The sequence below is a fragment of the Oncorhynchus clarkii genome, unplaced genomic scaffold (assembly GCF_045791955.1).
Source record: "Oncorhynchus clarkii lewisi isolate Uvic-CL-2024 unplaced genomic scaffold, UVic_Ocla_1.0 unplaced_contig_4452_pilon_pilon, whole genome shotgun sequence".
Classification (NCBI taxonomy): domain Eukaryota; kingdom Metazoa; phylum Chordata; class Actinopteri; order Salmoniformes; family Salmonidae; genus Oncorhynchus; species Oncorhynchus clarkii.
This window is the reverse complement of record NW_027260870.1, coordinates 16,448-39,245: the sequence shown is the minus strand read 5'-3', so window position 1 is coordinate 39,245 and position 22,798 is coordinate 16,448. Positions and strand designations below refer to the sequence as shown.

The 22,798-nt window shown below is 46.1% G+C and overlaps 1 protein-coding gene across 1 annotated transcript; it reads right to left on the bottom strand.

Annotated features, from left to right (window-relative positions):
• Positions 1-839: 839 nt before the first annotated feature.
• Positions 840-22,396, bottom strand: LOC139402020 (kelch-like ECH-associated protein 1B). Its single transcript, XM_071146067.1, has 9 exons — positions 22,301-22,396; positions 13,504-14,831; positions 12,953-13,054; positions 11,696-11,941; positions 10,213-10,509; positions 9,174-9,553; positions 7,117-7,322; positions 6,680-6,856; positions 840-3,030 (listed from the first exon to the last, which is right to left on the bottom strand). Exons 2-9 carry the CDS (start codon positions 13,708-13,710, stop codon positions 2,753-2,755), a joined length of 1,893 nt encoding a protein of 630 aa, XP_071002168.1. The 5' UTR covers positions 13,711-14,831; positions 22,301-22,396; the 3' UTR covers positions 840-2,752.
• Positions 22,397-22,798: the final 402 nt, after the last annotated feature.

Below are 22,798 nucleotides of genomic sequence, written 5' to 3'. Positions count from 1 at the left end.
TATGAAACAAACCCTTAATAGTAAAATATGTTAACTATTATTTTAATATTGCAAATTTAATCAAAAATCCACATCATCAATGTTATCATCAATAACTTGTGATATCGTGGCCATCTGGTGGTATGACGAAAATCTGTGTTTAGGCGCCATCTTGTGGCAACGTGATGCAGACCACAGTTTCTAAACCCAGAGGTGCAATATTGCGAGACTTCTGGGAACGCTTGTGAAGCAGACCATGCCGGAGTTTGGCGTTAGAGAAGTCAATTAGAGAAGTGGAAAAAGTATTCCTTGGTTGTAAACGTTTTCGAAATCTGAAAGGCACAACCGAGATTCGAGACAGTGTCTTAAGTAGCTGAGCATGTTATGACTAACCTCCTGAAAGTGACAAACTGACAAGTTCTCATTTTCGTCAAAAACAATATATCGAAGGCATGCCTTTGATTTGACGCGAGACGACCGTTAGAACCGATTACGTGTCTCTGCGCATGATCTTAGCCAGCCAAAGTCGCCATGACATCGCCTAGGAGCGTGATCGGGGATTTCTATTGGAGAAGCAGTTTCTGCCCATCCTCGTACTGTACTGTCTTTGTGCAGACACTCCCTGATCAGGGCCCGGTTTCCCGAAAGTATCGTAAGGCCAAGTTCATCGATGGTTCTAACGAACCGGATCCAGGTGCCGTTCTCTCAATGCTAATTGGAGTATTGCTAAACTAGGCTCAGATCACCCTCTTCATTTTGATCGAAAAGGCAAAAACGTATCCTATAATCAGCACTTCTAAATCAGACTGTGTGAATATGAGCCCAGAACTGGGATTTCGACAAAGAAACATATGCCACTGTTAAAATAAACATATTTTAATATACAATGTGTTTTGTACAGTGTTTGTTTGCTGAAAAATGTACAAAGCATTTCTTTAAATATTCTATTTCTTTAACTACTAAGAAGAGGAAAAAAGTCCCTTTCAAAAGAGGCAACCTTTCTTTACAAATGTAGGCATTCAACAGGCATGCCTAAATACAATGCATGCTTCTCATTAGCAGGAAAACAATATCAGAGTCCAATTGTAATACAAAGTCGTAGTCAGTCAAAGCAAACAAGAAAAAAAAGGACAAAATGAATAAATAAAAAACCTCAGGTCTTAAATTCTTCTGTACAAGACTCCATTGGAATATAATATCAATGTACAAAACATCACTTAAAAAAACCTTTGTAGTTTAATTAAACCGCTGTTACAAATAAATTTCTTTAAGTAGCCTGTACTAAATAGCACTCTATTCCCAATTTAGTTTTGGCAGGCTCCGGCCCACTGACATTCCTTCTCCATCGAGAGCAGCGGAATTCAATTCAGTACGAGTCATTAGGAAATATTTAGTGCACTACGCTTGATAAGGGCCCATAGGGCTCTGGTCAAAAGTAGTGCACGACATAGGGAATAGGGTGCCATTTGGGATTCAGTCCTTTTCTCCTCATCTTCCCATTTAGTGACATTATCAAATGTGACTTAATGCACAACAATGGTCACTTGACCCGTGGTTTGGGCAGATGTGTGTACGAGTGTTAAAACCCAAAAGCAATCGCAGGGGGGAGATTGGAGATATATTTGTGTGTAATGTTTGAAAATTAGTTGACACTTCTTTTGTCCTTATGGGCGGTCCTTGTGAGTTCCCTACTCTAAACACTTTTCAGTACATTCCCGTCCCATAAATTCTTTATGATTGGTTTGCGACGCTACTGAGCCGATAGTATCTAGACTCAGTCTTGGGGCTCTCTAGGCCTACTTCGACCACTGTAGGCTAAGTCTCCAACCCTTGGCCCAAGCACCAACGTGCTTTCTTGCCACCAGAGAGTGGTCTGTATACTGATGGTGGTAATCATGCCAGCAGGCATAGTAATGGCACTTATATAAGGAAAACCCTAAAATTCCCCATTTGTCCACAGACTTTGCCAAAAGTACTACAGATGTAGGATCTTTAATTTGAGCCAGTTTGCTACAGTAGGAAAATAATCCTTCAGCAACAGGAAATGTGAATTATGTGGATTATAATTAAGGGACATTTTTGTGTAGGGTTGATACATTTTTCGTTAGGTAAAATCAAATCTAAAATTTTCAGTGGAAAATTCAAACTTTAGAAGCCTTTTTAAACCTTGAATACACTACAAGTTTGCATTTACTGCTGTTCCGGAAAATTCTCAGCAAAAGGTACTTTGTCTTACACTTTCTTGTTGTTTGAAGGTATGCAATTTTGTATATTTCTTCCCCTCCCCAAAATATTTGGTTTATCTGCACAGGCTGGTCTTGAAATAGAAAAAAAGGGACTACTAATTTAGTAGACAGAGGTTAGTTAGTAGCCTTTCAAATATATTGTACAGCCCTTTCTCCTCTTGGTGTAGACCAGGGAAACATTGGTCCAAGAGGGCGCTATAGTGCTACTGTGGTGGTATGGGATGGAGCACATAGAAGTAGATTTGAACAGATTAAACAATCTAGAACTCCTATTTCTTTGCCCATCTGCATTGTTATCACGGGACCAGTGAGTGAATCGACGTGCTAGATCATAAACTATATACAATTTATCATTAAACAACTTGTCACATTTGACTGAAGTTGTGTGAAACCAACATGGCTAGGGAGGGCCTCTGCGATCTTGTGTTTTTCAGAAGACCTGTGTTTCTGTCTTCTATTCAAGGCGGGGGCCCTTTTCCATGGAAGACTGAAGAGGACTGAGCCAGGGATGGTGGAGAGCGTACGACTCAAGTCCCCTTGCCGAAGGCACCGTGTCTGGAGTTATGGTGCGATCCAGAGTCCCCTCCTGTCCCTGAACACCCCAAACTAACACCCTCACAACCGCCAGTGACCTCCGTCCTCTCATGCTTCAGACACTGGGCCAGGTCCTTTTGGCAGGGCTCCATGGTAACGGCCACGCCCACGCCACTGCGGCCCGACATCATGCGGGTCACCTCCGACCACGTGTCCGTCTCCGGGTCATAACACTCCACGCTGTCCAGGAACGTGTTCCCGTCATAACCTCCTGTAGAACGGAGGAGGAGAGGAGAAGCACTCTTTAGGGCATAGGATGGGATTTAAAACACTTATAACATATCGAGAATTGTATCTCAAATGTAAATAATAATACATGCATTTTATATAGTGCTTTTCATTACACGTTGAATCACAAAGTTGCTTTTAAAAACAAAACAATTTCACAACAAAAAATGTAGGAGGATCTGGTAGTTATTGGGCGAAGGTCTTTCATCATGGGCAGTTCAGAAAGGTAGTATTATGGCCGGAGGAAGCATTGATGGAACAGCCAGGCAGGGAGGTAGAGACATCTGACAAGACAGGCCATGGAGCTCTTCATCAAGTACCTCGTCTGTCGATGTTCACAGCTCCTCCTCTCTAGATCAGGCTGGTAGCACCCACCTGGGTCATGCTTCGGGGACTGTAAAAGCGCAAATAAGACCACCACACCTCAGCAGTAGTCCTGAAAAGCGCCCTACTAGGAGAGCCTCTGCATCACCTCACACCGCTTCCCTCTAGGAGCAGGAGGCCTAAAAGCGCCCTACGAGGAGAGCCTCTGCATCACCTCACACCGCTTCCCTCTAGGAGCCGGAGCAGGAGGCCTAAAAGTGCCCTACGAGGAGAGCCTCTGCATCACCTCACACCGCTTCCCTCTAAGAGCCGGAGCAGGAGGCCTAAAAGCGCCCTACGAGGCGAGCCTCTGCATCACCTCACACCGCTTCCCTCTAGGAGCAGGAGGCCTAAAAGCGCCCTACGAGGCGAGCCTCTGCATCACCTCACACCGCTTCCCTCTAGGAGCCGGAGCAGGAGGCCTAAAAGCGCCCTACAAGGTGAGCCTCTGCATCACCTCACACCGCTTCCCTCTAGGAGCAGGAGGCCTAAAAGCGCCCTACGAGGAGAGCCTCTGCATCACCTCACACCGCTTCCCTCTAGGAGCAGGAGGCCTAAAAGTGCCCTACTAGGAGAGCCTCTGCATCACCTCACACCGCTTCCCTCTAGGAGCCGGAGCAGGAGGCCTAAAAGCGCCCTACGAGGCGAGCCTCTGCATCACCTCACACCGCTTCCCTCTAGGAGCAGGAGGCCTAAAAGCGCCCTACGAGGAGAGCCTCTGCATCACCTCACACCGCTTCCCTCTAGGAGCCGGAGCAGGAGGCCTAAAAGCGCCCTACGAGGAGAGCCTCTGCATCACCTCACACCGCTTCCCTCTAGGAGCCGGAGCAGGAGGCCTAAAAGCGCCCTACGAGGCGAGCCTCTGCATCACCTCACACCGCTTCCCTCTAGGAGCAGGAGGCCTAAAAGTGCCCTACGAGGAGAGCCTCTGCATCACCTCACACCGCTTCCCTCTAGGAGCCGGAGCAGGAGGCCTAAAAGCGCCCTACGAGGCGAGCCTCTGCATCACCTCACACCGCTTCCCTCTAGGAGCCGGAGCAGGAGGCCTAAAAGCGCCCTACGAGGCGAGCCTCTGCATCACCTCACACCGCTTCCCTCTAGGAGCAGGAGGCCTAAAAGCGCCCTACAAAGCGAGCCTCTGCATCACCTCACACCGCTTCCCTCTAGGAGCCGGAGCAGGAGGCCTAAAAGTGCCCTACGAGGAGAGCCTCTGCATCACCTCACACCGCTTCCCTCTAGGAGCCGGAGCAGGAGGCCTAAAAGTGCCCTACGAGGCGAGCCTCTGCATCACCTCACACCGCTTCCCTCTAGGAGCCGGAGCAGGAGGCCTAAAAGCGCCCTACGAGGAGAGCCTCTGCATCACCTCACACCGCTTCCCTCTAGGAGCCGGAGCAGGAGGCCTAAAAGCGCCCTACGAGGAGAGCCTCTGCATCACCTCACACCGCTTCCCTCTAGGAGCCGGAAAAGCGCCCTACGAGGAGAGCCTCTGCATCACCTCACACCGCTTCCCTCTAGGAGCCGGAGCAGGAGGCCTAAAAGCGCCCTACGAGGAGAGCCTCTGCATCACCTCACACCGCTTCCCTCTAGGAGCCGGAGCAGGAGGCCTAAAAGCGCCCTACGAGGAGAGCCTCTGCATCACCTCACACCGCTTCCCTCTAGGAGCAGGAGGCCTAAAAGCGCCCTACGAGGCTTCCCTCTAGAGCCTCTGCATCACCTCACACCGCTTCCCTCTAGGAGCTAGGAGCCGGAGCAGGAGGCCTAAAAGTGCCCTACGAGGAGAGCCTCTGCATCACCTCACACCGCTTCCCTCTAGGAGCCGGAGCAGGAGGCCTAAAAGCGCCCTACGAGGAGAGCCTCTGCATCACCTCACACCGCTTCCCTCTAGGAGCCGGAGCAGGAGGCCTAAAAGCGCCCTACGAGGAGAGCCTCTGCATCACCTCACACCGCTTCCCTCTAGGAGCCGGAGCAGGAGGCCTAAAAGCGCCCTACGAGGAGAGCCTCTGCATCACCTCACACCGCTTCCCTCTAGGAGCCGGAGCAGGAGGCCTAAAAGCGCCCTACGAGGAGAGCCTCTGCATCACCTCACACCGCTTCCCTCTAGGAGCAGGAGGCCTAAAAGCGCCCTACGAGGCGAGCCTCTGCATCACCTCACACCGCTTCCCTCTAGGAGCCGGAGCAAAAGCGCCCTACGAGGCGAGCCTCTGCATCACCTCAAGCTTCCCTCTAGCCCTACGAGGCGAGCCTCTGCATCACCTCACACCGCTTCCCTCTAGGAGCCGGAGCAGGAGGCCTAAAAGTGCCCTACGCCTAAAAGTGCCCTACGAGGAGAGCCTCTGCATCACCTCACACCGCTTCCCTCTAGGAGCCGGAGCAGGAGGCCTAAAAGTGCCCTACGAGGCGAGCCTCTGCATCACCTCACACCGCTTCCCTCTAGGAGCCGGAGCAGGAGGCCTAAAAGCGCCCTACGAGGAGAGCCTCTGCATCACCTCACACCGCTTCCCTCTAGGAGCCGGAGCAGGAGGCCTAAAAGTGCCCTACGAGGAGAGCCTCTGCATCACCTCACACCGCTTCCCTCTAGGAGCCGGAGCAGGAGGCCTAAAAGTGCGAGGCCCTCTGCATCACCTCACACCGCTTCCCTCTAGGAGAGCCTCTGCATCACCTCACACCGCTTCCCTCTAGGAGCCGGAGCAGGAGGCCTAAAAGCGCCCTACGAGGAGAGCCTCTGCATCACCTCACACCGCTTCCCTCTAGGAGCAGGAGGCCTAAAAGCGCCCTACGAGGAGAGCCTCTGCATCACCTCACACCGCTTCCCTCTAGGAGCCGGAGCAGGAGGCCTAAAAGCCGATGCTGTTGACCAGGTGGTGCTGCTGTATCATTCAAATGGAGCTAGCTGCCAATTATAAACTGACTTGCCAATAATCAGTCCTGCAATTCCGTGAGACACCACCAGATAGGTCTCTCGACAAATGGTAAAAAATAAATAAAAATTCAACAAAATAAATCAATAAATAAAAACAATAAGATATGCTTCTCTCTGTCACTTCGACACTGGAAAACTAAATGAGACCTAAACACTGTGGTACTAAATACTGCACATCCTATGGGGGTTGATTCTGTCATAATGTATTAGCAAATACAAAATGGGTATTTGGGGAGGACTCCGGGGCTTTGTTTATGGTGTTCAAAGAAAGAATTCTTGCCCCCGAAGCAAATGACTCATAACTACGCTAAAGCATTGATGCAGTAGAACCTGCTTTTACAATACCCACCCAGTACATAGATCTTCCCATGGTGCGCGGTGACCCCCAGGGCGGAGCGCCGGTGCCTCATGGAGGCTGCAAAGCTCCAGGTGTCAGTCTCAACGTCGTAGCGCTCCACTGTGTTCAGCTGGTTGGTGCCGTCGTAGCCCCCCATCACGTAGATACGGTTCCCCAGCGCACATACACCTGATATGGGTCAAAGTTCATTATTAGAAGGGCCTTCTTGACACAGGTGGGACTTTAGGCCTACACGCAGGTTTCACTCTGAATCTCCACCATTTACCCAGGAAAGTGCATTTAAAATCGATTTGAAAACATTGGATTTGTGCAAGCATGGCTGGAGAGTTTCCACCACATTCCTGTCCGTGCCTTAAGGGGCGTGTAAGTACATGTGTCGAGAGAAGGGTAGAGAATCAGAGCGTACATTCTGTCCCTTTGTTCCTCACCTGCCCCAGAGCGCACAGTGTTCATGGCAGCCATGCTCTTCCACTCATCCCTCTCTGGGTTATAACACTCTGAGGAGGAGAGGCGGTGTGTGCCGTCGAACCCGCCCACCGCGTACAGCAGCCGGTTGATGACCGCCACGCCCACCCCGATACGCCGTGTCAACATGGGGGCCACCAGGTGCCACTGGTCCCTGTCTGGGTCATACCTGAGGAGGGGAGAGACAGACACAGTCAGTCAAACACACCGACAAAACCTGCGGGGCAGGATAGAGACACGCCCACAAAATCAACCAACTGGACTATATTTAGTGTGAGGTTGGAAAATCGTGACAAAATCATTTCTTCCTGGTTTATTTTTAGGCACAAACAACAAATACTTTCCTTGAGATAAAAAAAAATATATACTGTATATAAACACAGCAAAAAAATAAGTCCTCTCACTGTCAACTGCGTTTGTTTTCAGCAAACTTAACATGTGTAAATGTTTGTATGAACATACCAAGATTCAACAACTGAGACATTAACTGAACAGGTTCCACAAACATGTGACTAATGTAATAATGTGTCCGTGAACAAAGGGGGGAGGGGAGGGGGGTAACAGTCAGTATCTGGTTTGGCCACCAGCTGCATTAAATACTGCAGTGCATCTCCTCCACATGGACTGCACCAGGTTTTCCAGTTCTTGCTGTGAGATGTTACCCCAATCTTCCACCAAGGCACCTGTAAGTTCCCAAACATTTCTGGGGGGGGGCCCTAGCCCTCACCCTCCGATCCAACATGTCCCAGATGTGCTCAATGAGGTTGAGATCCGGGCTCTTCGTTGGCCATGGCCTACGATGACATTCCTGTCTTGCAGGAAATCATGCACAGAATGAGCAGTATGGCTGGTGACATTGTCATGCTGAGGGTCATGTCAGGATGAGCCTACAGGAAGGGTACCACTTGAGGGAGGAGGATGTCTTCCCTTAAACGCACAGAGTTGAGATTGCCTGCAATGACAACAAGCTCAGTCCGATGATGCTGCGACACACCGCCCCAGACCATGACGGACCCTCCACCTCCAAATCGATCCCGCTCCAGAATACAGGCCTCGGTGTAACGCTCATTCCTTCGACGATAAACACGATTCCAACCATCACCCCTGGTGAGACAAAACCGCGACTTGTCAGTGAAGAGCACTTTTTGATAGTCCTGTCTGGTCCAGCAACGGTGGGTTTGTGCCCATATGCGACATTGGTGTCTGGTGAGGACCTGCCTTAAAACAGCTCTACAAGCCCTCAGTCCAGCCTCTCTCAGCCTATTGCAGACAGTCTGAGCACTGATGGAGGGATTGTGCATTCCTGGTGTAACTCAGGCAGTTGTTGTTGCCATCATGTACCTGTCCCGCAGGTGTGATGTTCGGATGTACCGATCCTGTGCAGGTGTTGTTACACGTGGTCTGCCACTGGGAGGATGATCAGCTGTCCGTCCTGTCTCCCTGTAGCGCTGTCTTAGGCGTTTCACAGTACGGACATTGCAATGTATTGCCCTGGCCACATCTGCAGTCCTCATGCCTCCTTGCGGCATGCCTAAGGCACATTCACGCAGATGAGCAGGGACCCTGGGCATCTTTCTTCTGGTGTTTTTCAGTCAGTAGAAAGGCCTCTTTAATGTCCTACGTTTTCATAACTGTGAAATTAATTGCCTTCCGTCTGTGAGCTGTTAGTGTCTTAACGACCGTTCCACATGTGCATGTTCATGAATTGTTTATGGTTCATTGAACAAGCATGGGAAACAGTGTTTAAACCTTTTACAATGAAGATCTGTGAAGTTACTTGGATTTTTACAAATGATCTTTGAAAGACAGGGTCCTGAAAAAGGGACGTTTCTTTTTTTGCTGAGTTTACTTCCTTGTATAACATCACTTTGCTCCGTGCAGAAAAGAGCAAGTCCTATGGCGCAAAGGGCACTGTTCCAATCCTACATACCTAACCAATCATAACCCCAACCTAAGGACACAAAAACGCAACTCCCGCTCCCTTCATCAAACCTCCCAATCAGATCTCAGTTCTACGAACCTCTCCACGCTGTTATGATGAATACATCCATGCGACCCTCCGACAGCATAGATCATCCCGTCAATCACCCCCACTCCTATCCTGTTCCTGGGTACACTCATGGGAGCACAAGGCAACCAGCAGTTGTTCATGGGATTATAACAATCCAACGTGTTGGAGTCCATATTCCCGTCAGGAGCGTTGTTCCTTCCTCCGACAGCGTAGAACAGCCCAGAGATGACCACGGCAGCCAGGCCACTCCGGGGGACCTGAAGGTCAGCTAGCCTCAGCCAGGCCCCAGTACAGGGGTTGTAGGCTTCCAGATAGGACAGGGACTGACGGAAGTATCCCCCTGCCGTGTAGATGAGCTGGGGCACTTTGGGCGTGCGGCACGAGATCACCTAGGAGGACCACATAAATGTATCAATCAATTGATCCATCAGGAGATTACCTTGGAGACAAATACATTGGAAATATATATATATTTATATATCCCCTTTTTTCCCTCCCAATGTCAATTCCAATCTTGTCTCATCGCTGCCCAACGGGCTCTGGAGAGGCGAAAGGTCGATGACCCGTCAAACCACTCTCCTTAACACCCGCCCGCTTAACCCGGAAGTCAGCTTCACCAATGTGTTGGAGGAAACACTTTTCACCTTACGACTGATGTCAGCCTGCAGGAGCCCGGCCCGCCACAAGGAGAGAGCGATGAGCCAAGTAAAACCCAAACCCTCCCCTAACCTAGACGACGCTGGGCAAATTGTGCGCCGCCCTATGGGACTCCCTGTCACGGCCGGTTGTGACACAGCCTGGGATTGAACCCGGGTCTGTAGTGACGCCTCAAGCACTGCGATGCAGTGCCTTAGACCGCTGCGCCACTCGGGAGGCCGGCTTTGTAGATTTTTTAAAACTTGATTTAATCAGGGTTCTTGGCATCAGTATTGGACGTTAAGTGCTAGATACAGCAGCAAGGCCATTGATGCACATCAGAAACAATGGAGGGTGAGGCTTTAGAACTTCAACTGTAAACAGGTTTTATTACCCAGAATACCAATCTCACCTTGGTGGGCTTGTGGAGGGTGAGGTCCTGGAAGATCTGAGCCAGGTAGTCTTTACACTGGTCGTCCCACTCCAGAGACTGCAGCTGGGCTTGGAGGAAGTGTGGGGTGAGGGAGTGGCACCGCACGGCCTGGAGCAGGGCCTGGACGTAGGGCCGCCGGTTCTCCCGGTCGTACCGGACCCACGCCACACAAGCCTGAAAGACCACCGACTCACAGCGCACGTTGAGTTCGTCGCGGCTGATGAGAGTGACCAGCTGGCATTGGGAGAGGTTGAAGAACTCCTCCTGGGTCGCCACCTAAAGGTGAGAAGGAGGAGAAGGAGGCTGAATCACACCTTTGGTATTCATCTTATTATGACTCATGATCATTCTTTTGGTTGTGGGAGTGTGTGTGTGTGTGTGTGTGTGTGTGTGTGTGTGTGAGAGAGAGACAATCAGTGATCTTTGAAGAATATATAGGAGACATCTCTTCCTGTTAACCAGCCAGCCAACCAGCTCTTCCATGGTTACAGTTTCAGTCTGACTCCCTGTGAAGTCATGCAGACGGACTGCCTGTACATTGAACATACAGGTAAACCCCCATGAGCCCACACACAAAACTAACCCAACACACACTCACCTAACCCACTACCACACAATAGTAGGATTATTCATATTGAGGGTTCAAGGGCCAAAGAAAGAAAAGAAACGAAGATGGTGCACAGTAACAGCTGAGACTATTTGCACAGTGATGACACGCTGTGGTGCAGGTGGTGGTGCTCCACCCCAGCAAAGCCTTGACGTTTCCCTTAACTAAACACAGCAAGTCAGTTGAGGAAACGGACTCTGACTTTTCAAAGACACCAATTACAGGAAGAGACTACAGATCTGAGAAAAGCCATTCATCTGTTTAGCAGCTGAATGGCCTGACGGTGACGGTGACACTAACGATAATGTTGACTGAATGACTCATCCATATCAAATGAAGATAAGGAGAGACGCACAGTATCCACTTGAATTATTTCAACTGATCGGAGTCAGGCGACGTGGTTATTTCCTGGGGGAACCCATAGGGCATATCGAAAGGTCAAGGAGCAAAGTGTCATGGTGAAACACTTCGTACCATCAACAGTGAGCATGCTCTGGATACTGGACTTTTCCAACTCGGGGGGAGAAAAGAGACTATCACTCTCTCCGAAGTGTGTACTTGTTCACTCCCCTCATGAGTTTAAAGGGATTCTCTCTCTATGGTTTGGAGAATCGCAAAACCCAAAGAACGAGGTTAGGCAAAGCTGATCCTGAATCAGTTGTGAGGGGGTTAAAGTGATGAAGCTTGTTATTTACTTCCCCAGAGTCAGATGAACTCGTGGATAGAATTTTATGTCTCTGTGTCCAGTATGAAGGATATTAGAGGTCATAACATGCTTGTTAGCTTTGGCTTGCGAAACTACCTCCAACCCTGGGGAAGTAGATATTTGCAGAAGACAGTATCTACACCACATACCTGGCTGAAGTTCATGTAGATATATTCCCGAGCTTTCTGATGGAGCTCCGTGCAGCTGATCTGCTCGGCGAAGCTGGCTATGCCGATGGCGTTGCTAGGGTCCAGCTGCGTAACCAGGAAGTCGCAGCAGGCCTTAACCACGCTGTCGATCTGGTACATGACGGCGCCGTTCATGACGTGGATCACACACTTCTCCCCAACAGAGATGCTGGCCGTGTAGGCAAACTCTATCAGCCTGCCCATCACCTGAGAGAGAGGGGGGGGGATGTGGAGAGAGAGAAGGAGGGATTTGCAGAGAGAGAAAGGAAGAGAAAAGATTGGAGATGGAGAGAAGAGATGGGACAGATGGAAAAGAGAGTGGAGGGCAGGTGAGAGAGAATGAGACGAGAGTAGTTAGAACAGTTAGAAGAGACAGGAAGACAGAAAGGGGTTGATTCAATTACATCATTATTGTTGCATGAGGTTCCAGACTGACACATCTGCCTCAGTACTGAGGAACTACACAATCAAATAAAACCGATCGAATCAAATTGTATTTGTCACGTGCTGAATACAACAAGTGTAGACTTCACCGTGAAATGCTTAGTTACGAGCCCTTTCCCAACAATGCAGTTAAAAAGTAAGACAATTCGCAAATAAAAATAGTAACACAATAAATACTATCAAAGCCGTGGCAGTGTGGCACAGTTCTGAGTTAGCCTATGACAGAGAGCAGTCAGAGAGCTGCTGGTTTATCAGTTCCCTCATTAGTCAACATAGCTAATCCTGCACTCTGTGAGCTTGGTGTGTCTGCGTGTCTAAAGGCAGCGGCATGATTACGATCTCTCGGAGATAACTCAGTGGGGTTGTACGCACCAGCTGGAACAAAGAAGCCAGCGATAAAAGCAGGTGTGTGTGTGTGTGTGTGTGCGAGGGCATATTTTTACCACTGAAATACAACTGTCTTTCTTACGGAGTCAGTCTTTGGCCCCTCGTAGGAAAACGTGGAGTGACTGCCTTCCTATCTTGAATGCAACGTGGATAATTACAACTGGGACTTCTAAAAGTCAGCTCTACCGACACGCCTGGATGAAAGGCAGCCTTCCCACCCTCCTACTTACGCAGGTCTCCCTCATCTACCCAGTCTTCACTACTATTACTCACATGAAAACGCAGTTGGTTTCTATAAAATTGGTTAACACTTTACTTTAGGCCAACAGCTAGAAAGGTTTATTACATGCCCGTGGCAAGTCTTATAAAATGTGTTGTAACACTCACCCGGGGGTGTATGCCCTCGATGGGCACCACCTCCATCCCACACTCCTTCAGGCCGTTGGTGAACATGGCTCTGAAGACCGGAGAGGACGATGCCAGCACCACCTGTAGACGTGAACTGTCAGCTTGATATCTCAAACATATCAGATGTATCAGTTTTCCCCTCCCCATTCAGAACACTCCCAGACAGTCCTATCAAAATTCTTGCTTGAGAAATTGCTCTTTGCTATTGTTTATTTTTGACCATTTTAATTGAAACAATCCCAGTAAGGTCCTTAATTGTTACCCAGAAACGATTTGAGATAAATAAATAAAAAAACAGCTGCATTGGAGCTTTAAAGATCGGAGTGCCAAACATAATTTTTCCCCTGACATTTTTGGGGGGAGTTTCACAGACAGAAACCAATCTGGGGATAGACAAAGCATGAGGACTAGAAGAGAAGGGCACAGACCCCCCTATGGCCAAGGGGGCACGAGTAGTCCGAAGTCAGGAGCGTTACCGCTACACCCGACTTCATCCACAGCATAACCGTTATGGACACAATGCTACACACCTTGTGTGCCACGAAGTCCACGGCCTCCAGGTCGTTGTAGCACACACGAAGCGTCACATCGCACAGCTGGCCGTCCAGCCGTAGCTCGTTCATGATGGCGAAGGCGGCCGCCGTGTGGCTCTCCAGCGTGTAGCTGAAGACGCGGTGGCCGTTGCGCGTCGACGGCGTCACCACCGCCTTGCACTCCGTCGGGCACTCATTAGACATCCTGACTGACGAAGGATCCTTCCTGGTGCTTCTGTTGAAGCTGTGACAACAACTAAGAACAGTGCTGGGAGTGACTGCTGCCGGACATCCTTGCTCACTGAGGGGCAAGGAGACACTAGGGAAATGTTGAAAACTGGAGGAGCTTTTGAGGGATTGTGGAAGGCTACGACCCTTTTCCTAGGGCCTCTGTTGTTTTTTTGGTTGAATGTATGTCTGTGACTGTAGAGTTCAGAGAGTACTAAATCGGCTTTCTTAGAAAGGTCCGAAAGACGGTTTTCTTATCCCTTACTTCTTATTCTTCAATTCCAGCCATTGTGTCTATAAGAGTTTTTCGTACAGTCTTACTTATTACACAAGCCCAGCCAGAGTGCACATTCAGGTGCTATTGTAAAACAACAAAAAAAAGACTTCTTCTACATGAATTGCCAGTCATGGTTATGTATGTTATAACCAGGCCAATCGTAATCCACCACGATTTATGACATCAGTGTTCTAGATTCTCTCCCACCTGCCCTTGAGTAAACTTCTCTTCTCTTTCTCTTTTAATTAAAGGAACAGCAAGATGTATGGTCTTTTTGGCAGGAGGTATGCAGCGAGTCCGAAAAGACGCAGTAGGGAAATGACTGTTATTCACGTCCGCTTGTTGATATGTTTTTCTCCTAAAGGGGAACTTTCTGAACAAAAGAGAGTCTGCAACAGTCAGAAAAACAGACAGATGTGTCTAGTACTCTGACATCTTCTCTCAAGTCCAACTACTTGCGTATTCCTTTTTCGCTCCGAGGCCCAAAAAACAGACACTGACATACTACTGCATCTTCAATGGTGGTCATAATTATAAATCAGGACTTCTGCCAGGAGTTGGGTAGAAGAGGGACAAGGATAGGGTAGTAGAGGGGTGGAAACTCCTAAAACTCTGTAGAGGGAGAAAAAAAAAGAGCAGGTGCCAAAAATGTCGTCAGCGTAAGCTAGCAGCCCTGAGGATTCAGGAATGAGGGGGGGGAGCTCAGTTTAGTTTGGTTGATCAGTTGCTCCACTCTAGAAGCTTTCCCAGAAGTCGCCCCGCTCTGGAATCTCAAATTGCACTGTTGTATTTACTGGGAAGGTCTGGGCGCCGTTGGCAACTAGAAGAGAAGAGAGAAAAGACAGGACAGTTAGGTGTTAGGGTGGACAGGGTTTATCTAATAGTGATGGGGGAAAGAAATCAATACATTTTCATATCGGGATATACATTTTGATGATATATCGTACTGACAATATTTAAATAATATTTTTACGCTAGTTGGCTGTACCTGCACCAAAATGTCAGTATCTTACCTTCATAGCTTGTTCACCATCTTCCTTTAATTTGTTTTTAGCACTGATTTCCATGTCTGATCAAAACAGAGAGTCTGGAGATAGAACTTTCATTTTCGAGAGTGATTTAGTATGTTCTACGACAAGCGAATGACTCAGCTAAATAACATTCCGAAGCCATCCAACCTCAATCACTCCAGTCAGAACAAAAGTGTCCTAGAACAGAAAGAGATACACAACATAGATAGATATACCTTTAAGGTAATCAAAGAGGATACAGTCACACCCATGGATCCTCTTGGGAGGGGTCACAGTTTCTCTTAGTCACTGTGACTAGAGTCAATGTGCTTTTAGACAACATCACAGCTCTAGGAGAGCTTGGGTGTCTCCACAGATTCCACACAAGGGAATGCAGAGTCCCTCCCCAGACCTGGGTTCAAATACCATTAGAAACAATTTCAAATATTGCATCTATGCTTGATTGAGCGTACCTGCGGCAATGGAACCAATAGAGACGTCTCAAAAGTGCAAACCCCACCCATCTGGCTCTTCAGGCAGACTAGAGCAAATGCTCAGCGTATTTGAAAGGTTTGTAAAAGTGTCTGAACCCAGCTCTGGCGGGGAGTGGGTAAGATAGCCCAACCACTAGTCGAGAGTCTGATCCGAGTGACGTACTTTCCTACTGAGGAAGACGGAGTGAGTGACTTAAATTAGGCCAGAATTGAATTAGTCATCGTGACTGAGTGTTTTTTTTCTTCCCTGGACTGTCCTGTGACCAATCTGGCTACAGCAGTGGAGAGTAGGAAAATAACCTCTCTCACACACACACACACACACACACACACACAAATAAGTAAGCTATAGGCTATACAGGTGTTAAGCCTGTCCGTTCACAACTAGGCCAATACAAAAAAAAGTCACTATAGAGTCATAGTTACTCAGCAACAATTGTTATCGTGCTATTGCAGCTGCTCTGGCCTGAGTGGGTAACATAACTGCAATTTTACGTTTTGCACATAATGATTACCTGTACAAGCAGATAAGAGAACTGACTGGCTGAACTGAAGGGCTGGAGGACAAGTTCTGGCCTACCTGTTCTACATGCCTCCCAAATGGCACCCTATTCCCTATATAATGCACTACATTTGACCAGGGCTTATAGGACTCTAGTAGTAGTGCACTATGTAAACTCTTAGAAAAGAAGGTGCCACCTAGAACATAAAAGGGTTCTTCGACTGTCCCCATAAGAGAACACTTTGAAGAACCCTTGTTGGTTCCATGTATAACCATGCTGGGTTCCATGTATTGCCCTCTGTGGAAAGGGTTCTACATGCAACCCAAAACGGTTATACTTGGAACCAAAAGTGTTCTACCTGGAACCAAAAACAGGTTATCTTATGGGGACAGCCGAATTAACCTTTTGGAACCATTTTTTTCCTAAAAGTGTAGGGAACAGGGTGCCATTTGGGCGCAGCCTTAGTTGTATGGTCTGCCTACCTACAGCTCTATCTAGGTAATTCTACTACCCTCCCTCTATATCACATGAAATCCTGTACAACTCACTGAAGTGAAACCAAGATTAGACTAATATTATGTGGTTGGACCATTCTCTGTAATGAAGACAATGCTTACATTGGACACTGTCTGATATATTATTACAGTGTGTTGGCCTAACTAAAGTCAAGTTGGGTCGTTCCTACAATGCAGTGCCTTTTGGACCTTGTAACTTTAGAAAAAAGTTCAGAAAAAGGACTTTTGACTTTCAGATAAACATATTGGTCAAGCTCAGGCACTTAATTATTATTATTTTTTAACCGGTTAGGAGCATAATCCTAACAGGGTGGAAATGTTGAGCCTAAATTAGCCATCGCACTGTGAGTGAGCAAGATTGATCTTAAATTACTTCTACATCAAACATATTTTAACAGGGTGGACATTTATAAGTTGGACATACAGACTAACATGAAACATGGACAAATAGATCCAAGTGAGTGTTTATATTTATTTAGCTTTGCGCTGTTGTTTTCTCACCAAATAAATGAAGGGGTTGTTTTCTTAAATGGAGAATTACAACAAACTAACGGGGTGAAAAGGGGATATCAGGGATACACAGACAATCTTTAATAAAATACAATAATCATGAAAAAAAACATTGTTGAGAGAATTTAACTAGGACTATAAAAAAATGAAGATTAATTATCTAGATTTATTGTGGAAGTTGATGAATAACACCCAGAGACATGGCAACACACCTACATCCACTAAGAAAACAGTTCCAAATGCATTCAAATTCAGTTTCAATATCCATATTTAAGGTAAAAGGACACCTGACCTTATATTTAAATCCTTTTGGATTCTACATTTTACACTAAAGAAGAAGTGATACTTCCTGGGGTAAGAAAAGGCACTGCATTGCAGGAATGTATAGTTACCCATTATAGCTTAACGAGGAGATGTAGGAGTTCTAGCTTAACTAGGAAATATAGCTTAACGAGGAGATGTAGGAGTTCTGGCTTAACTAGGAAATATAGTTTAACGAGGAGATGTAGGAGTTCTGGCTTAACTAGGAAATATAGCTTAACGATGAGATGTAGGAGTTCTAGCTTAACGAGGAGATGTAGGAGTTCTGGCTTAACTAGGAAATATAGCTTAACGATGAGATGTAGGAGTTCTAGCTTAACTAGGAAATATAGCTTAACGATGAGATGTAGGAGTTCTAGCTTAACGAGGAGATGTAGGAGTTCTGGCTTAACTAGGAAATATAGCTTAACGATGAGATGTAGGAGTTCTAGCTTAACGAGGAGATGTAGGAGTTCTAGCTTAACGAGGAGATGTAGGAGTTCTACCTAGATGTAGGCTACACAGCAGCAGTAGTAGGCCTAGTGGTAAGTAGACCTATATTGTGTGTCTGCCTATCCCTCACAGTTCCTTGAGAAAGATATGTCACAGTTTAATAGTAGCCTGTTGCTCAACACTCACTCTGACAACTCACATAGTGTACTCAGAGCAACATAGGACAAGCAAGACATGGCATACAGACAGAGCAACATAGGACAAGCAAGACGTAGCATACAGACAGAGCAACATAGGACAAGCAAGACGTAGCATACAGCCTGAGCAACATAGGACACGCAAGACGTAGCATACAGGCAGAGCAACATAGAACAAAAAGCAGCAAGGCAAAATTCATAAAAGCAACAAAGTGTTTCCACACCTCACAAGCTACAGACAACATGGAAAGTGGCAATACACATCTAGGGATTATGATCACAAATCTGACTGACCGTTAGCCATGTATTCATACATTTTGTGAAAGTGTGATAGGTGGTGCAGTTATGCGTGTCTGATGGCAGTGTATTCCAGACATGGGAAGCTCTCACAGAGAAAGCGGATTTACTAAAGGTGCTTTTCCTTAAGTCACCTCCATGGCAGACCTTGTGGATCTGCTGCCATATGTTTGGGTTTTCTGTTTAACAAAAATACTGAGTGAAATACTTAAATCTGTATTTTATTTATAAAAGTAGCATTTTACATGAACCCTGCCAAGGGAGCTATTTGTTAACTGATAAGGTGCAGCCCATCATGGCAGGACAGACTTTCAGTTTTGGAAGCAGACGTATAGAATGCAATTTTATCAAAATATGCATTCCAAATTCAACTGACAACTCTATAACAATCAGGACAAGCACAGGTACACAGTAAGCGTTAAAGAATGGATATTTATAAAAGTATCGCGTTGTGGTGCACACTTGAAGTCGTAACTTCCTACTCCATTGAAAAACAGTCGATTACGGGCTGCAATTTGACAGACGTCACATAAAATGAAGTTTTTAATCAAAAACGACAGATTTCAGCACCCAAAGAAAAGCCTGCAGTTAAAAAGGACAAACATGCCTTGTTCACGTGCTAGTTGGAAATAGGAAACTCCACAATGTCCGACTTGCTAACTGGTTGTAGTTATACACATGCCGCGTTCAAGCAGCTAACAAGTTGGAAATGTCAGTTTCTTTGATCCGACTAGCACGAGAACGCAGCAATAGGTACAAGGGAAATCATTAAAGGGTTAGTTGACCCAAATTATAAATTGACAATCGTTTCCTTACCCTGTAAGCAGTCTATGGACAAGTTATGACATGAATTCATGCTTTCAGTTTAGTTTCCCTGGCACTGGTTCCACATTTTAGTATTTGTGGCACAAATCCCATTCACATCATGGGAAAATATCTCAAATTGATTGTGAAGCTCAACAAAGTCACTTATAAATAAATGATTTGAACATTATGCGCAGAAAAAGCTAATATCAGTCCCATGACTTGTGGTGGTACCATAGAAATATAATGAATAGAACGGGCGTCCCCATTCAAGTCATAATGGGTGGACTGGCAGCAGTAGCTGTCGGTGCCATTTATGATGAGGGAGGACATTTTTTTTTTTATGAGAATAGCCTTATTTCTATTACAGCATATTGGATGACTGTCATTCACATTCCATTCACCCAGCTCAATGTAACATTGATAGGTTTAGGTTACTACACGACACTCAAATTGTCCCTATACCCATCATGAGGTTGCTACACACTAGCCTATGAATGAAAGTTTACAACGTAGGGAGCACAAGTCGAGAGAAAATGTTGAATAATCAAGGTTACAGACATTAACACATTCTATACAGCCTGCACTCTCTTGCCTGCATCTTGCTGATTTAGGGTGTAATAATTACTCCAACAGTTGCAAATGAGTTTCTATTGGAGAAATTCAGGTGTTTATCCCCATTTCGTTTGCTTCTGTTTAAGAAACGTTTTTCAACAGAATCGGCAGAATGAATACACCCCAGATCACACGCAAACACAGTTCACTTTCAAAGGAGCCACATACAATCAACATGATCACTTTGCTTGTTAATTCCTTCTCACATCTTTGCGCTCTCCTCCTCTCAATTTTCCCCCTTTGTTTGTGGACTTCAGTGCACAACACATCAGCAGTCTGTGACCAGGTGAAAAAACCTTCCCCAACCAAACCATCATAACCACTACACACAGCTTACATCTCAACATCATATTAGCGAACATCATACTCATAAACAACATTGCTACTAGAACTAACGCATATTAATCGCTACAAATCATGCAGTACAGTCAGCAAGCAGTTTAGAAGTTACACCTGCCGGCTCCAGTGGCAATAAATTAATCAAACCAAAAGCTTACCTTGACTTGGAAAAAGGTTCCAGTGTTGGATAGCCATAGCCTGCTAGCTAACATGGCATCACTCTCTGTTTGAGCTGTGTGCTTGAGTAGGCTAAACTATCTAGCTGCATTCGCTAACTAAGTAAGTGAAAGTGGAGAAAATACAACAAAATATAGCTAGCTCTCGCTTGCTTATTCATTTTTAAAGAAATGAATTTGTTCAAAACTGTTAAACTATTGTCTTTCTCTTTGAGTCAACTACTCACCACATTGTATGCACTGCAGTGTTAGCTAGCTGTAGTTTATGCTTCCAGTATCAGTATCATCCTTTGATTTGGTGGACAACAAGTCAGTTCATGCTTCAAGAGCTCTGATCGGATGAGGTCCTCCAACCTGAAGTTGTTACTGTGTAAATCTATGGAAGGGGGTGAGAACCATAAGTCTCCTAGGTTTTGTATTGAAGTCAATGTACCCAGAGGAGGACGGAAACTAGCTGTCCTCCGGTTACACAATGGCGCTACTCTACAGTGTGCTTTTGAGGCTACTGTCGACCTTCATTGCAAAACCTTGTGTTTTAATCCATTTTCGTGAATATATTTAGTGTTATCTAAAAAAGGTTACCTTTAATGTTTCTCTATTTTTATGAAATTCACTCCTCTGAGGAGCCTCCACTAACTGTCACATGTTGAGTGTACCCATGCTTAGGTTTAAGATAGGAAGGTTAAGACAATGGAGTCACAATAATGCAAAGGGTCTACCGCTCTGAATCAACCATGGGACCAGCTCAAGCATAGTAGCTTCGCTGCTTAGGCAGAACGCAAGCGGTCTGAAGCAGATCACAAGGTTGGTGAAAAATTGCAATTGAAGCTAATGCAAGACAACAACAAAAACATCTAGCCAGCTAGTTAAGGTGTAGGTTGAAGATTACAATGTTAAGACAACGGGGTTCTAATATCCCATAACTCTTTGCAATTCATGGGACCAGCTTTGTAAATTAGAAATTGCCCTCGTAGTCAATGTACGGCCACACACTTCTGGGCAGATCACGCTGGAACCCTGTATGGAAGATATCCATATTACTGGGATTTACACTACAGATATCCCTCAACGGGCCTACAGTCCCCGGCCTAAAGTAGTCACTTTCTCCGCGCCAAATACGATAACGTTACTTCACAGAGAACGATAATAGGTTTCAATTTGATGTACGACATGAGAGATACGCACATGCAACAAAGTAGACTACAAAATTGCTGGATTGTCTGGGGAAATCTGTATTGTTGCTTAATCGGGGTTACAATAGTAACTCGATCCCATAACTTTCTCGCGCTTCTTAAATAATTAATTTAGACAGACATTGCACATTTGGATATATATTGACACTAGACGAACGACAAACCGATCGACTACCGGTAGCCCAACCTTTCCTAAACTATCTGAAACAATGCCCACCTGTATTAAGAACGAAGGCTTATTTCAAACAAGATTGATAGGGACTGGCAATGCGCCTTCGCCAGTGACTCATCTTATCGTGGACTGTAACTGACTGTGATGAGGGAGCAAATTACGGAACTGCGTGTACCAAAACATGACCCAGAAGTCAAGAGTCCCTTATGTAAACGGACATAAAGAAAGTGCTTACCGCGCAATTATATAGCACCATATGATTTTGCTACAGATTTCAGACAAAGGGATGGCGATTTCCCATCAAATAGGCTACAGTGATACATTTAGCTTGCTTGGTGAGTCACACTTGTAACTGTTATAGCTAAACACATTGAAGTGTTGGCATGCACGGACGTTAATACTTCACTACTCGTTCACAACAAATATGACCATTAGGCAACCAGTCGATGTACTATTAGGCTATAGCTACAAAACACCACGGCTATTAAAAGCAAACGCTGTGAAAAACATTGTCAGACAATCAAAATTAGCTTCGCTGTCAGTAACTGCCTGGCAATATTGGTGTCGACTCGATTCGTGGGGAAAAAAAGGTTGCCGATTGGAATCGGAAACATCATTCATGAACATTAACATTCTCGCGACAAAATCACTAATATTATATATCTTCAAAATCAATCGCGATCTGCTTTCTTAATAGTAGAATAGACTCACATAGCTGAATAGTTCCATCGCTGTCTGTGCGCCACATAGGAACGGGGGAAAGCTGTAACTCACCATGACTAAGCATTGTACGAAACTGATTCTCACTGCCAAAATAAGAGTGGGCCTCAATACGAGTCTGCTGGCCTCCATAGACATGCATGAGCGGTGAACCGCGAGTAGAGGGAGGGGACTTTTACGGAAGAGGAGTTCTTAGAATAAAGGAAGCGGGACTAGTTCTGCGTCGTTCTAAACGCGCTTCTGACAATCAAATATTGACACAATTAGCCCAATTTTCTCAAAATATATATTAGAAAGCCGTATTCGACGAAATTGTACAATCTGTTAAATAAACGTGTGTGCACTTTACAGAAATAAGGAATAAAGCTTTGAATGAAGTGCTGGCTATGCACTTTTCAATAAAGCTGAGTTACAAGTTCACACAGAAACAAAGCACAGGGAAAACGGAATGAATCATAACAATAAGCTACAGTAGATTGAATGAATGGA